This window comes from Rhizophagus irregularis, chromosome 31 (assembly GCF_026210795.1).
Source record: "Rhizophagus irregularis chromosome 31, complete sequence".
Lineage (NCBI taxonomy): Eukaryota > Fungi > Glomeromycota > Glomeromycetes > Glomerales > Glomeraceae > Rhizophagus > Rhizophagus irregularis.
Window position 1 is genome coordinate 2,256,694 of NC_089459.1, and position 16,613 is coordinate 2,273,306.

The following is a 16,613-nucleotide window of genomic DNA, read 5'->3' on the forward strand; positions in this document are numbered from 1 at the left end:
TATATTTGAGTACCGGTAACGAAACAATAATTATTAATTTAATTTAATTTACCGTCTCCTTTGTAATTGCTTTCTATATATTTTTTATATTTTTTTTTTGTCGTTAAAAATAAATTACAAAGACAATCCAAGAATAAATTTCAATAATAATAATAATAATAATAATATATTTCTATTTGAACCAAATTATACACAAATAATGAATTATCTTCAACATAATCAGTTAACCAATGATCCTTTTTTTTTTTTTACAAATGATTTTTTGTCAAAAAATTAATTATATAAAATAATATGAAATATAAAGCAAATAAGCAAATGATAAATTAAAATATAATAAAAATAAGAATTAATTTCATGACTTGGTATAATTCAAATAATGAATTACTTATCAACATTATAAACATCATTTATAAATGTAATTTCCATAATTTCCATTACTCTTCTTCTTCATCATGATAACTAAATTTCCTCAATTCTGCCAACTTCTTTCTAGCATTAGTTAATTCCTTTTCAAGTTTTAATATTTCTACTTGCTGTTCCATCTCAGTAACCTTGAATTCATATCGTGTTAATTTAGAATAATCAACTGAAGCTTCCTGTTGTTCAAGTTGTTTCGCAGCTATAGTTTTAACAGCTTTAACAAGAGCTTTACATGCTTCTGTAACTGCTCTAGATGCTGTCTCTAAGCGATCTTGTGTCTTTGACATAAAGTCAGCTTTTACTCTAGAAGCAGCAACTAGTTGAGCTGTAGCTGCTGCTACCTCATTAGAAGCTACAATAAGTTGTTCAAGATTATGAGTCTTATGAATAACCCCATCTGCAGTCTCTATGAGAAGGTTAGTAGCTACTGCAATAGCTTTAGCTGCAGAAATAAGACCTTCAGTCCATCTATTGTTCTTTTTGTAGAAAGCAGCATGACTGCTTGAACCTCGACCTTGTGCGACAATTTCTTCTTGTGAATCAGTAGCACACTTAATTAAATTTGCAATTGCATTTGTTACTGCCAATGCAGATTCCAGAATGGCATCATGAATATTTAACTCGCTAGCAGTAAGTCCTGCATCTCGAGGTTGTGACATCAAAGCTTGAATTTTTTCTGCAGCTGCTTTAATAACTTGAGCGGCGTTTAACATCTCTTGTTCAACAAGATTACCTATTTCCCCATCAGCCTTCTTGGTAACATCCAATGTATGTCTTAATAGACCTTCAATTACTTTGGATATTTTTTGCAATGCTGCTTGAACATCCATATCACTTTGTAAAACTACACTGGATCTTTTGGAAGCGGGTAAATCATCGAGTTTAAATGATTGAACATTCAAAAAGAATTTTTGTGAATTATGTGCAGCCATTTTAGCTGCTCCAACAATCTCTTCTGATATTTCATCATCTTCATCAGCTAATCGTGTAATACCCTTTGAATTTATTAATACATCAGCAATTGCTTGTGAGAAATTGGTTGCACTCTTAATTACTTCCGTATGATCCTTTGTTCTGTTATTTTTTAAAAACTTTTGTAAAGCATATGAAAATTCTGAACATTCTGTTGTTGCCTTTTCAATCATTGATAATGTATATTCTGGTGTAGAATTTTGATTTCCTGTTTGCATTGGTGATTCCAGCTCGTAAAGACTATCATCAATCTTTTGTATACATGTCTGGAATATGCTATCTATTAATGTATAAGTAAAGTAAAACATTTTAATTACGAATTATTATATAAAATAATGAGGTCGTAAAATAATAAAATAATAATTGTAATAAAAATAGCTACCAAGAATTTCATTCAAATCTTTAAGATGATCAAGTACTAAATTATCAATTCTAGACTGGTATTTTTCAGATTCTGTTGTTGACTATTTAATTTATAATCTTTAATTAGAAAAGTTATTATTTAAAACATTAAATTAAAACACAGACATATATATATTCGAACCTGCTGCATTTCTGCTACCAAGTTCATACTTTGATCCATGGCTGATTGCATAATTGCTATTTCGACGTCTTTGTCCTATATCAATAAATCGAGAGATTCGTTTGATTTTAAATTTTACAATTATTGCATCATTTTTTGAGACTACGCTGTTAAACGAGTAAAACTATTTTTAAATAAATTTAGACCAACCTGAGTGACGCGTTCGATTTCGTTTTTCTTTTCTTCCAATTGTTTTAGTAAAGTATCCACAAATGATTGTTTTGACTATAGTAATATATATATATATTAATAAATAAAAACAAAAAAGTTTTGAAATAAAATTTCTATCAGTAAATACCCTTAACGAATCTTCCAATTCTTGCTTCTCCTTATTAAATTTGGACGTTAATGAGCTAATTTCATTTGTCCTAGATCTGGAAAGTTCTTCGATTCTAGCATTAGCTTCGTTAAGATCTCGCTTGGCCCTTTCTAAATCTTCTCGTTGACTCTAAAGACACATTAAATTAGGTTAATACCGAGTAAGAATCACACGCACTTAAGATAAGTTCCGATGTTATTTATAAAGTGAAATACTAATTCACTTATAGGAATAGTCATAGTAATAAGTCTTAATACATGTTTTTCTACTAAAAATTTCAATAAGACACGGAATTTCTTTGATCGTATTTTGTGGCATATTTCTCTTGAGTTGAGTTTATTAACCACTCTAATCATATTTGTATCATATTTGTTATATATTTTCAATCTTCCCTTCTAAAAGTGTCTTTCCTTTACTAAAATATCTATATTCTAATTTTACTTCAATTTCATCATTTGGTTTTGGAATTTTTAATCCTGAAGCGGATAATTTCTCAATTGGAAAATATTTATCACAAAATGATTATTCCCAAAATTACATAAAAAACCTTATTACAAATTAACCCAAATGAATTTAGATGATGATGCTCATAGTTGGCAAATTTTAAAACTAATAAAAATATTTACACTTTTTAGTCGATCCAGCTCATGTCGGGAACGATCTCGTTCTCTGATCATATCCGCTAATTCCAAGTTCTTAGCACGCATATCTCTCTCCATTCTCTCCATTTTATCAATAGCTTCCTGTGCTGAATTTGCTTTGAGTTGTGCAGCCTTAAACTTATTAATAAGTTCAAGATGTTCTTGGCGAAGTTGAGAATATAATTTTGCTAAAGCTTCATATTTATTTCTCCACATTAATAATTGATCTAGAAAGAAATTACATATATAATTTATTGATGGGTTAAAACATGTCATCCAGGATTAACTTTAGCATAGAATACATATACTTACCTTGTAAATTTTTCATCATTTCATCCTTGGATTTTATTTGTTGTTGAGCGTTAAGATTAAGCTGACTCATTTCATTTTCAAGAGCTTTAACTCTCTAAACAATAAATATATTGAGTAAAAATATGATATTAATTCTTACGATCAAATATGGAAATTAAATATCATAAAATAATGGATTATTAAATACCCTGTCATATTGTTCCAACATTAGTTGACCACGTTCAACATTATTTCTCATATTTAATAATTCCCTTTCCAATTCAGCTACCCTTCCTTCTGCCTGTCTCTGCATTTGTTCCCTAATTAATTGTTCCCTAGCTAACCTTTCACGTTCCTGTTGCATGCGTTGTTGTTCTTCTAACTCTCTTTGTCTTTGAGCTTCCATCCTACGCTGAGCTTGAAGTTCCAATTCACGCTGCTGCGCAAGTTGTCTCTGTTGTTCTTCATATTGTAATCTCTGCCTTTCTAACTCTTGCTGTTTCTGTGCTTCGTTTTCTTTCCAAAATTCCGTTATTGGTTCCGGTTCTGAATGAGAAGAAGGTGCAGGTGATTTAGGTTTAGGTAGATTTGGAGCACTACCGTCAATCAAACTTGGAGGATCCTTTAATTTTATGTCATAAATTACAATAATATTTTAACGAATAATTACATAAAAAAATTATATCATAAATAAACCTACCTGGGGTAATTTAGGAACATTAATTAAACTTGTCAAGTATTTCAAATTAGAACATTCATAATAAAATTTAATTAGTCCATAATGCTGAGCGTTGTAACGAGTTCTAAGTAGCGTTAAAGCATCAATAGCATCTGTACGCTTATGCATGGCTCGAAGCATACTAGTCAAAAATTTATATATGCCATAACTTTCTTCAACTAATGGTACAAGAGCAGCGATGCGACATTCATTACTGGATGATGGACGGAAATGGACAAAAATTAATTTTTGGAACTGGTCAATTTGATCTTGTAAATTCATCAATTCGCTAATTGTTTCGTATCTACAAATAATTTTTTAAAAAAATGTTATTAAAATATACAAAGTTTGAATAGCAAAATATAACATACCCTTCGTTAGGATCATCCACATTTTTCAGACTTATATATTCCTCATAGTCAAAATTCCCATTGAATTCCGGATGGTGCCTGTGATAAGCTAGTTTTGCTTTAAGAAAGTCAACATAAACTCTAATAAGAGTACCGTAACCTATTTTGGTGAATTATTATATGTTATAAAGATATAGGATAAAAATAGTGTTCTATTATGTCTTAACAGATTTGACAATTCACCTCGACTTCCATCTCCTGTAACAGAACGAGCACATGAATCAAGCCAGTTTATCTGATTTTGTGCTTCTTTCAACGTCTAAATTAGTTTAAATCGATTCAATTAATTTATTATAAAAAAATAAGAATCATTTTTAATTACAAATTCTTACAAATACTTACAACTGGGTGACCACCTCGAATAACTTTATGTACAGTAATTAATGCTTTAAATGTCTGTATCTCATCGGCAAGTATAGGAGCTACTTTTAGTCCATTCCAAATCGAATCTGAAGTGCGATAGTCCCATGTATATACTATACATTCTATGGTGTAAAACATTGGTTAATTGTACGATGGATAAGGATAACAACTAAAAGTAAAAAGTGAGGGATCATTATTTCTCACTTCTAACATGTTTCTGTTTTGGAGCAGTCTCGTCAGGGCTAGTTGCTTTTTTGATATTGAGTGCAAGGTCATGTTCAGCTTTTTCGCGATCAACTGGTCGGGTAGGATAATGTGCCTCCATTATTATGTTATAAAAAGTGATTTTTTTTTTTAATGTAGAATGTTGTAGATATAAGGTGAATCTCTACTCGAAGAAAAAAGCATTGTCAATATTAATCAGGTCTATTGGTCGCACAGTACACAAGGCCAATCATCTTGGCAAGTGCAAGTGCAGGCCAACTTTGTAAAGTACTTGGCAGTCCATCAATCAATGACGTAACAAATTCTTTTGTCACGTGTACTATACCGCGAGTTTTTTAGAGTTCCTTTCTTGCCTTTCTTTTTTTAAATTTTTTATGGAAAAATGAATCCTCCACCAACACTTTCAATTAATAAGGATGTTCAGTTTCTTGAACAGGTAACTAATAAATAAGCCACTAAATTTTTGTTATTTATATTTTATAATATAACTTTTTTCACAGGAAACGACCACCCTTCTCATAAAAAATTTACCTGACCTACCCGAATCAGACCGACTCGATTTTCTTAAGCATTTTGGTCCGCAAGAAATTCGTCTCGGAACTTCAAAATCGATGGTATAATTATAAATTCGTTTTGTGAAATGAAAACAAGCATGATTAAAAAATTAATCGATAATGTCTAAAAATAACAGAAAAATTCGGCATTCTTGGATTTTCCGGATCGTTTATCAGCAACTAATGCGTTTTCCAAAATACAAGAATTAGGAGATGTAGGAGGAAAAAAAATTCGTGTAGAATATGCATTACCGAGTAAAGAAGCATTGCAAAAAAGGGGAAATTCAAAAACCGAAGATAATACTAATGAAAATAGGCAGGATAATTTGGAATCATCCCAGCCACCACCTCCACCGCCTCCTTTTCCGCCACCACCGAGCTTCGTTGCTGAACCAATTGCACCTTCGCTAGGGTAATAATTGCATCCATTACCACTTAAAATCCTTAATTTTTGGATGCACATTAATTCTAATTTTATTATTATCTGATATAGGATTAATTATCCAGCACCTCCTACACTTCGTTATCGTTATCCACCTCCAACTGTAGAAATTTTGTATAACATTATGAATGCCATTGCAGCTGTCCCTAAATTATATACTCAAGTCTTGCATCTAATGAATAAAATGAATTTACCACCACCATTTGGTCCCATATTACCAGAATCAGTACCAACGTTGGTAATTATTAATTTCACTTTTTTTTTAATTAAATTTATTAACATTTATCTCTCTTGGAAATTAAATAAAATAGCTCCAACAACACCAGATGGAAAATCGAGACATTAAAGGAAATCGAAAAAAAAGCAGGAAGAGAGATGAATTGTTGTCAGATGATGAATCCGAAATTGACAGTGAAGTTGAAGAGGAACAAATCCCAATAAAAAAACTTAGAACAACAGAAATACTTCCTGGAGCTGTTCCACCTATCCCTGTTGCTTCTTATATGAATCCTATATTTATAGGAGCTCCTGTTGAACCAATTATTTCTGAATCAATAACTCCTATACCTGCGCCACATTTACCTCCGCAGCAGTTCCATAACAATTCGATTCCAACCGAAGTCATGCTAGAAGAAACTGAAATTAATACTAGTTCACTAAATCAACAAGCAGAATCCCCAATAAAATGTATAACATTGGAAGAGCTCAACAGTAATAAGATGCCGGTAGAAGGTATGTTAATATTATTACTTTTTCAATAATTATCCAATTTCTAAATTTGAGAATTGCCGTTTTCTTTTTGGATAATTTTAGAGTTAATCAAGATATCTGCAATGAAAAATTACGAACCTGGACAACCCAAGTCAACCTTGTATATAAAGAATTTGGCACCAAAAAAGGTGAAGAAGGAAGATTTAGAATATCTTTTTGGTAGATATTTTCATACAAAAAGGTATTTGATTATTTTTAAATAAAGGTTATTATAAACTATTATAGTGCTGAATATGTTCTATATTTTTAAGCCAAATGGATATACGATTACACCCAAGAGGGCAAGCATTTGTGATATTTCCAAATGTGGAGATGGCGACTCAAGCTTTAAATGATGTTCATGGCTACATTTTATATAATAAGCCTATGGTCATTGTGAGTTTTACTTGAAATTTTCTTTATATATTTTTTCATTTTATAACTAATTTATACATCTTATATTTTAGCAATTTAGCAATAAAGTTTCTTGATAACGATTTACTATCATAACATGGAATAGAGGTTGGTTCAGTGGAACCGACTCAATTCAATTTTCAGCGAATATACAATACAAATAAAGGTATTTAGAATTTTGCTCATTTAAATTGGCAAGATAATAAATGTATTGTTATAGCTAATTAATATTTGTTAAGGTTCAAGTTCCTACAATTATAATTAAATTGAGCGAAGATAATGATGGATGATGGAAATTCTTTCAACTTATTAATATTTCTGAAGATCTCTCTTTTTCTGGCCGTAGTACAGAAATTTGTGGTCAGATTATAGAAAGTTAACCTTTTTAATGATAATAACTAATAAAATGCCATAACCTTTTAGTTAACAGAAAATAAAATTTTCTGTTGGTGTAAACTTGAAATTTAAATAGTAATTTGTAATTTTATAACAATGGGTTTAAATTTTTTAAAATTAGAATTATCGATTTTTTATTGAAATTAAATAAATGTAATGTCTTTAGTCAATAAGTTTCAAGCTTTTAAAAAAAAAAATGGATATTGTATTGTTATTTTAAATTAATTAAATTTTATCTCTTATATTCGGTATCATTGAAGCATTGACCATGTTTTTAATGTAAGTGATTCCGATCTATGATCAAATCATTAGATAAATTTACTTTAAAAAAATGATTGGAAGTAACATTATCAAATTTATTGTCTTCTAAATTAATATTAATATAATACAAAAACTTGAGAGTACGATTGGGATATTATTGGATTCGCAAAATTATGTTTTTTTCAAAATGAGTTTATTTATTATTGCATTTTCTCACTTTTGTAGTCATAGTTCCAGTCAAAAGGACAATCATTTATAGGACATCTTTGGGCATCATTTTAGATACCTCAGCGAGGTCACTTTGAGAATTGACTATTGAAGTTTCATCTTCAGTTTATCAAAATTTGAGCGCGAAGTGCTTATGATAAATAAAAAAGTTACTTTAGCTTACTTTAGCTGTTTTTCGTAGATTTACAGTACAACAGTACAACGATATCCTTCCTCACACTGGAATAGTAAAAAACACGATCATATAAAAAAACTAAAACTAACACCAGCATTATGTTAGTCTATGCGCACCGCAGGATCAACTAAATTCTCAACTCCTTCAACAACAGAATTTTTAATATTTAATACCTTTAATTTAGTTAGTTTTTTCAAAGATTCTAATGAACCAGTAAAGTTATTAGAGAAACTTTCATCATAATTTCCCAAAGATAGAACCTCTAAGTTTACAAAATCTTTCAAAAACTCTAAGCCATTTTCTTGGATATTATTGTTGGAAATATCAAATGAACAAGGCCTTGAGGACAAGGAATATATTTTAAGAAACTAACATCATTTAATTGATTATAAGCTATGGTTAATTTTTTTAGTTTTTTGTTATTAATTAAATTCACAGAGATCAACTCATTTTCTATACAATGTAATAATTCCAAATTATAACAATCACTCACATCCAACTCAGTCAATTTACTTTTCAGATAATCTCCATCAATTATCAGTTTCTTTAAATCATGATATCCTTGTAAAATTAATTTTCCTCCACCAACAACTTCAATAGGATTTTCATAAAAATCAATTGCAATCTCTTTTACTTCTTTTTTACTTTCCTTAGTTGGATATAATTTATCTAAATATTGTTATAAATTTAAATAATTAAATGGTGACTCTTTCTCTTCATATTCAAATAATTGAATTTTTAATTTGATAACTTTTTCATTTTTCTTTAAAATTCTAATCAACCTATTATAACCATCTTGCTTCATCAATTTTTGTTGCAAATCATTTTTTTCTTGCTTAGCAGCACTGCAGCAATACCACCTTTCTTCAGAACCTTTTCCTAAGCACTTAATAGAATTTGAATTTTCTTATTAAAACCAATATTCTCTATTAGCCGCTTCAACTCAAGAGTTTTTTCTCCAATTCTCATAATCAAATCAATCTTTTTCGCTTTTTCAAAACTTTCAAAACTTACAGATGAAGTAGAATCATCATCAGAAACAGAATCGTCATCATTCTCAAGTTCAAATTTCTTTAATAACCACTTTTCAGATAATAAGTTCTTTATATTTCTTTTGTTTCTAATATCTTTTAATCTAATAATTACAGAGTATTTAATAATTTCTTGTTGAAGTTGTCTTCTTTCATTTATTTCTAATTCTCCAGATAAAATTAGTGATCTTGTAATTAATTCCTTTTCATATAACAAATTGTCTACCCAATATTTAGGTAATTTGTTTTCCAGTTTCCTTTTTAAAGATCCTAATTTTTTTTCTAATTCTAGTTTTTTTTCTCCTTCTAAAATAGCCTTGGCAATTTCCTTCTGAACATCTAGCAATCTATCCAAAATTTTCTTTTCTTCTTCATCCAGTCTATCTTTGAATTTACTAATTAACTTGAATATTTTTGAATCCCTTTTTTCTAAATTCTTATTTATTAGTTTTCTCGCCTCCATTTTTTCTTTCAACTCAATCAATTCCTCCAATTTTTTTGAAAGCAATTGTTGCTCATATAAATTATATGAAAAAAACCTACCAAAATAATCCTTAACATTGTGAACAATTGTATTTAGTAACGACCCTATTTCTATTTTCAGCGAGTCAAATTTATTCTTTATACTTTTTGAAGTCATTGGCTTATAATTATTCATCCTCTCGCTATCTCTTTCAAACATATATTTAAGCAACTTATTTCAACACGCATTATCATCTTCAAAATTAGGAAAATGTGTCTGCACAACAGTAGTATAATCAAAAACTTTAACATCAAAAAGATATGAACTAAACCAATTAAAATCATCTATTTCATTCTTGGTAAATCTTTTATCTACTACAAGTAAAATTTGAAATATGTCTTCACAAATATACTTTTCAATCTCATTTCTGAATTTAGACAATAATTCTTCCTTTTTTCCAATGTTGTGTCTTGGAAACCAATAGTATTTATTACTTGATAATTCATTTTAAATTTTCTTGCTTTTGCTTTTGCTGTTTCACTAATACTACCTGCACTTTCCTTAAAATTCTTTGTTTCACTTATCACATTTGTCAAGACTGATTTGCCAACGCCTATTCTGCCAACTAATAGAATATTTTTGATTTCTTCTATCATGATATAGTATAATGAAAAAAATTTTTATTTAATAAATTTAACGATTAATATTTGTTATCTACTTACATGCTTTTATTTGAAGTAATTTATAAGCCATGACTGTGTGACATAACCTGTTTTCTATCAGGATTTCTATCTATTAACATTTTCCAATTATAGACTTTTCAAATGCAATTTTTCATTCAACAATTTTATTCAGAAACTAATTTAGCTAATTTATCATTGTCATGTCACTGTGATCATTTACCATTAATATAATGATCTTTAAAATAGTCAATTCTACACGTAATTAAGGTTGCTGGAGAAACTAGGGGGTTTTGGCAAGTTGGCAAAATGCTGAAATAGTGAAACCTTACCGAAACTATATGAAAGTCTTATTAAAAGTTAGCGAAACTCTGGAGAAAAGTGAAACCTAACAAAACTTATTATAAATGCCGAAACTGCCAAAACTTTGCCAAAACTATAATAAAACTATAGTAAAATCTTGGAGAAACTAATCATAGAATTTTGGAGAGGTTTAGGCAGACAACCTTACACATGATTATAATGCTCGTACTTAAGTTCAAACTTTAAAGACTAAATATCACGTGCACATGTAAATATATAAAACTTCTGAGTTTGCATTCTGTTTGCATTTTGACTTTAATAGTATATTTTCAGACTTTAAATAAGTCGCGTCGATATATATCAGCTCGTAATAAGTATAAAGTTCATAACTTTTTAGTCTTATATTTTTACGCTTTTCATAAATTTTAAATTTTAACGTCACAGGTTGAAATGCTAAAAATCAGCAAAAAAAATGGCGCGAAAAGCAGTGGCTATTCTTGGTTATTCTTGGCTGTTTTTGGCTATTTGCGAATTAACCTATATTATTTGTAAATAGTTTATATAAATTTGCGAATAGTTTATGCAATTCTAGCCATTTTTTTTGCCTGTTTTTGGTCATTTGACGTGTGCGTGAAATATAAGAAAAACTAAAAAGCCATTACAAAGTCAGATGTACATTTCACCAAGTAATGCCAAGTTATACATATATGAATTTACGCTGCCACTAGGATAATTAGATAAAGAACTGGAAGCGCATCATGGTCACAGTTTGTGAAAGGTACCAGTTAAGTAACCAGACTTGGTGGATAGTGAATGGCTTATTGTGAACGTCCTTCTTTTTTTAATTATCTGAAAAGCAACTGCATATAGATATAAATTATGTAACTATATCTAAATCTAAGACATTTATTTTAATAATTATGATGTATACATACAATTTTTACAATTATTAGATTATCTTGCGGTGACAGAGAAGTTGACCTTATAGAAAACTTTGCTCCTAATACAATGTAAAGCATAAAAGTAAATATGAATCATATTTACAAATTTGAAGGCGTACTAAATACATTATTATAATTATGATAGTATTAATATTAGTAGCAATTACAATCAGTGTATGAAATCTATTTGCGGAATTTGCGAAGCGCAACATACTTTTGATTTCCGCAAATTGCACGTGCTCACGATCTGCGCATTGCACAACTAAAATTTTGCGCAAATTCCCACAAATTTTGCGCAAATTCCCCGCAAATTTTGCGCAAACTCTTCGCAATTTTGCGCAAATTGCGCAAATTGCGCAAAATTTTTGTGCAAATATTCCCCCTAAAAATTATCTAATTAGGCAATTATTCTCGCCATGACTATATATAAAGATAGCAAACAAAGAATAATTAAATTATTACCTTTCTTATCATTTATTCAAATGGAAAAATATTTTCAAAGTGCAAGTAACTCAAAAGGGAAACGCAAAGAAGGTGACAATATTGAACATCCCATTGGTGATTCTTCTAAATCACATAAAAAAATTCAAAATAAAAAATATAAAAAAGAACGAAATGACTGGGATCCAAAATGGCCGCAAACATACCCATGGTTAGTGAGAAGAGAGGACGAAGAGGGAAACCCTTTCATGTATTGTGTTTGGTGTGAAGAGGGAAAAGTAAACAATATTTTTACAAAGGGTTGTAATAAATTCAAAAAAGATTATCTTGATAATCATATAAAAACTGATACGCATAGTTCAATTGCAAAATTAAAAAATAATACAAATCAACCAAACATAATTGCCGGGTTTGTAACACAATTAGGAGTAGAAAAATCAAAAATTATCACTTTAATGAGAAATGCATATTTTTGTTCTAAACATAATTTAGCACTTAACATATATCCTGATCTTAATAATCTTGTAGAGTATCAAATAAAAAATTATGACGAAATTCATTATCAAAAACCACCTACAAAAGTTTTACCACCTCCTTTATATTCACAAACATTACCTTCAACTTCAACTTCTTCTAATTATGCTACATACAAAAATTCTAAAGCCGGACTTAACTTTATTGAATTATTTTCATGTATAATTGAACGTCAAGTAATAGACGAAATTAACAAAAGCACTGGATGGAGCATTCTTTTAGACAAAAGTACTACAATCACTATTGATAAACATTTGGCGATAATAAGCAAGTATATAGTTGGAAATGAACCAGTTTTGCGATATCTTGATATGATAAATTTAGAGGAATGTGACGCAAATTCAATTACGAAAGATATTGAGATATTTTTAAACGCGAAAGGTATTTCATTTAAGTCTTTATTTCATATAGGAAGTGATGGAGCATCCGTAATGACAGGTGAATTCTGTAATTTATTTAATTATAATTTATTTATTTACAATATTTATATTTATATTTTCTTTTTTTTTTCTAGGAAAACACAATGGAGTGGTTACAAAACTAAAAAATAAAAACCCATTTATGACTTCAATTCATTGCATAGCACATCGATTTGCACTTGTTGGTAAAGATTCAGCAAATGATGTACCATATTTTAAAGAATACGAATCTACTTTAAAAAGATTATATAGTTATTTTAGTAGATCTTATAATCGATTAAAAAATTTACGTATGATTCAAGCTGATGATGATGATGATCCTGGACTTGCGATATTGAAATTAGTTTCAACACGATGGCTGTCATTATCACAAACTGTCTCCAATTTGCATCAAACATTAAATTCCATTATATCATCTTTACAAACAGATATTCTTGTCAATGATGATGGAGCTGATTTAGCGAAAAAATTGTTAGAAGAGTTAGATCCAAATTTTATTCTAGCAACAAAATTTTTGGCTGACCTCTTTGGTGTTTTACAACGATTAATCAAAGCATTTCAAGGAGATTTTATTACACTATCTGATGTGCATTATCATTTAAATTCCACGATTCTAGCGATTCAAACAATGTTTATTGGGGATGATAATACACCGCCAACATATGGAAAACACTTACTTGAGTATATTGAAAGCAATAATTTATCAATAAGTTCAATTCCAAACTCTTTCTCACAATTTTCTTTATCTATAATTCAAAATATTGAAAAAAGGTTTCCTGACTCTGATTTTCATTATTCAATGCGGATTTTTGATGCACAACAATTACCTTTAACTCAAACTTTAATTAATCAGTATGGCGAAAAAGAGATTGAAATTGTTGGAGAATTTTATGGTAATCAAAAAACTGATCAAGATGGCAACATTTATGAACCAATAATTGATAAAAAAGAATTAAAAAATGAATGGATAGTTGTGAGACAATTCATTGCTAATTTTAGAGAATCTAAATTTGTTGAGCAATGGTTTAGAATTTTTTCAACAACAGATTTTTCTACTTTATATCCTAATATTTCAAAAATTATTCATATTATTTTAATAATTCCACTTTCTAATGCTTCAGTAGAAAGAGTTTTTTCACGTCAAAATTTAATTAAAAGTAAACTACGAAATAAGATAAAATTGGAAATACTTCATTTTCATCTAAATATTTTAATTAATGGACCATCACTAAATTCATTTGATTTTGAAGCAGCATATAACTATTGGGCACAATTACCCCGTTCTATTTTAATGTGAATGTGTAAATTGAGATATAAATTTATAATTAATGAACATTTTTGATTTTTTTTTCTTTATAATATAATTTTAACAAATAAATATTATTTTACCCATTTAATGTATAATGTTTTTTAAAAAATTTTGCGCAAAACGTTTCTGAAAATATTTGCGCAAATGCGCAAGTCCAGGTTGATTTTCCGCAAATTGCACGTGACTTTTTTTTGCGCATTGCGCAACAAGCATTTGACCGGAATTTCATACACTGATTACAATTCTCTTAAAATAAGTCATTAATAAATGCTATTTTTATAAATTTTTTTTGCTCTGCTCTTCGAGTCTGCTTTTTTAATATGTTACGTTTAGTACTGAGTTGCGAATCATAGATTCATTCTTTCGCTTTTTTTTCACCAACTTTATCATTTTTCATGATGCTTTTTAAACTAACTATCGAATTCAACAATGTAATTGTACAAGCATAAAATCTCGTCTTGATTGGCCTTTATCACTTTACAAGTTTTCAGATATAAATAGGCCAAATTTAGTAATATCAGTGATAGATAAACCATTTTCATCAGTGGAACTTTTGTTATGTGATTTGATATCTCTGCTCTGATTAATTTATAATAAAACCAAAATGCACAATATTTTCCGCTATTTTAATAATTTGGATTCTCCTGACGTCATATTAACAACCATTTTTGCATCATGTAATAACCTGGAAGTTACAAATTTCTAGCTAATTCGCGCAAAAGAAGCTTATCCTTATTGTATTTCCTAATTGCCCTGCAAATCAACAAAGATGACTTCAGGATTAGCATATGCATCCCAATCTTATGCGAAATAAAAAAAATACTATATTCAAATATTGTTTTATTGTAATACGCGCAAAAAATAAATGCAAATTGAGTCTTAGAAATAAAGTATATATGATTAAAGATTAAAGTTTTTTTGACCAATACATTTTTTAAATTTATATATTTTCTTAGGAATCATGATTTCCAGATTCTCATCATACCATACTTCAAGAAGATAAATTCCATTAAGCTGACATAAAGTTCTTTTTTTCCAATCATGATTAAGAGACAAATCGTTACTCAACCAGAGAAAATAATCGACATTCTATAATTAATTTTATAGGCTTTGTAATTAATAAAAAAAAATTTTTTGGAATTTCTTGTTCTTTACTATAAATTTTTTTCCAATAAGTGAAAAAAAACAGTATACAATAACTTTCATATTCAAAAAAAATATTTCATAAACTTGCACTATAGGTATACATATGTAGTTTTAGTAAGAATTGTATAAGTTTAACAAAAAATGTGAATATTAAAAAGATTCAAATATAGTTAAATAAAAATTTAAAAACTAAATAAAAAACCAAATATAGCTTAGTTACAGTGAAAAATATTCAAAAATTTTTCATTCAATATTTGAGTTAATAGGAAATTTACTGTCAGAATCTTGCGTTCCTATATAGAAAAGTCAAAGACATGAAACTAGCGATTTCAAATTTTGCAAGTGGCTTAGCTAGGATTGTCACTATTAATTACCATTTTTAAAATTTGTGTATTATATTACATGATGATATAATAATCTGGTAAAGAAAGAGTATTAGCCATTTTTAGAGATAATTTGCATAAATCAACATTATTAAAATTTTCTGGTTAAGTGGTAATTTGTCCCTTAACAATATCTTTGAGTTTTTTAACATTTTATACCAACTAGTATTATGAAGCTGATGTTGTGTTCTTTGCACTTCTAATGCCATTCGATGATGTTAGAAGAAAACATCAAATTCTAATTTTCTTATAAAAATGGTTGATATTCAACTATATATGGGTTCTTCTTCAAGCAATACTTGAAAATTATAATACATTTCTCCTGAAATTTGTAATTTTTTCTGAATTCCAACTTTTTTGTAAGATCATTTATAACATTTTTTGATTCTCATTCTTATATTCAAGTTCAGTTTTTTTAGCTTTAAACTTAGCAATTTCAGACCAAAGATTGTTATATTACGATTAAAAATCATGCTTCACATCAAAAGTACATTTAAGCCTTTTATAGCTTTCCTATTAATTTATCAGTATCTTTTAATATCTCTAAATGATTTAGGTTCAAAAAGTTCTGGTATAGAAAAAGATGTATTAGTTAATGCTTCTGATTGAAAAATCATCAGCAATATTGAAGACTATAAAATAGTAATTTTAGACTGCATGTTTGATAATAAACTTTTACATATTTAACTATATATTTAAAATGTATAATCCACTTACAGTATATTAGCAAATCCTACTATCTTTTACTCATATAAAATCAAAATCAGTATTTAAAATCTATTTTTTTTTTTAAGTAAATTT

The 16,613-nt window shown here is 28.6% G+C and overlaps 4 protein-coding genes across 4 annotated transcripts; 1 reads left to right on the forward strand and 3 right to left on the reverse strand.

Annotated features, from left to right (window-relative positions):
• Positions 1 to 143: 143 nt before the first annotated feature.
• Positions 144 to 5,042, reverse strand: OCT59_022606 (uncharacterized protein; the record flags this gene model as incomplete). Its single annotated transcript, XM_066144882.1, has 13 exons — positions 144 to 1,672; positions 1,775 to 1,856; positions 1,937 to 2,011; positions 2,126 to 2,200; positions 2,274 to 2,423; positions 2,921 to 3,162; positions 3,248 to 3,341; positions 3,435 to 3,848; positions 3,927 to 4,248; positions 4,316 to 4,454; positions 4,538 to 4,613; positions 4,697 to 4,839; positions 4,922 to 5,042. 13 exons carry the CDS (start codon positions 5,040 to 5,042, stop codon positions 435 to 437), a joined length of 3,171 nt encoding a protein of 1,056 aa, XP_066006300.1. The 3' UTR covers positions 144 to 434.
• Positions 5,043 to 5,324: 282 nt separating this feature from the next.
• OCT59_022607 (uncharacterized protein) lies at positions 5,325 to 7,392 on the forward strand (the record flags this gene model as incomplete). The annotated part of the gene is made up of 10 exons (XM_066144883.1): positions 5,325 to 5,378; positions 5,443 to 5,556; positions 5,634 to 5,908; positions 5,990 to 6,176; positions 6,250 to 6,670; positions 6,752 to 6,890; positions 6,961 to 7,084; positions 7,156 to 7,170; positions 7,221 to 7,268; positions 7,342 to 7,392. 10 exons carry the CDS (start codon positions 5,325 to 5,327, stop codon positions 7,390 to 7,392), a joined length of 1,428 nt encoding a protein of 475 aa, XP_066006301.1.
• Positions 7,393 to 8,263: 871 nt separating this feature from the next.
• OCT59_022608 (uncharacterized protein) lies at positions 8,264 to 9,656 on the reverse strand (the record flags this gene model as incomplete). Its single annotated transcript, XM_066144884.1, has 4 exons — positions 8,264 to 8,530; positions 8,656 to 8,831; positions 8,955 to 9,048; positions 9,177 to 9,656. The coding sequence occupies 4 exons, from the start codon at positions 9,654 to 9,656 to the stop codon at positions 8,264 to 8,266; spliced, it is 1,017 nt and encodes a 338-aa protein (XP_066006302.1).
• Positions 9,657 to 9,893: 237 nt separating this feature from the next.
• On the reverse strand, positions 9,894 to 10,312 carry OCT59_022609 (uncharacterized protein; the record flags this gene model as incomplete). The annotated part of the gene is made up of 2 exons (XM_066144885.1): positions 9,894 to 10,067; positions 10,151 to 10,312. 2 exons carry the CDS (start codon positions 10,310 to 10,312, stop codon positions 9,894 to 9,896), a joined length of 336 nt encoding a protein of 111 aa, XP_066006303.1.
• Positions 10,313 to 16,613: the final 6,301 nt, after the last annotated feature.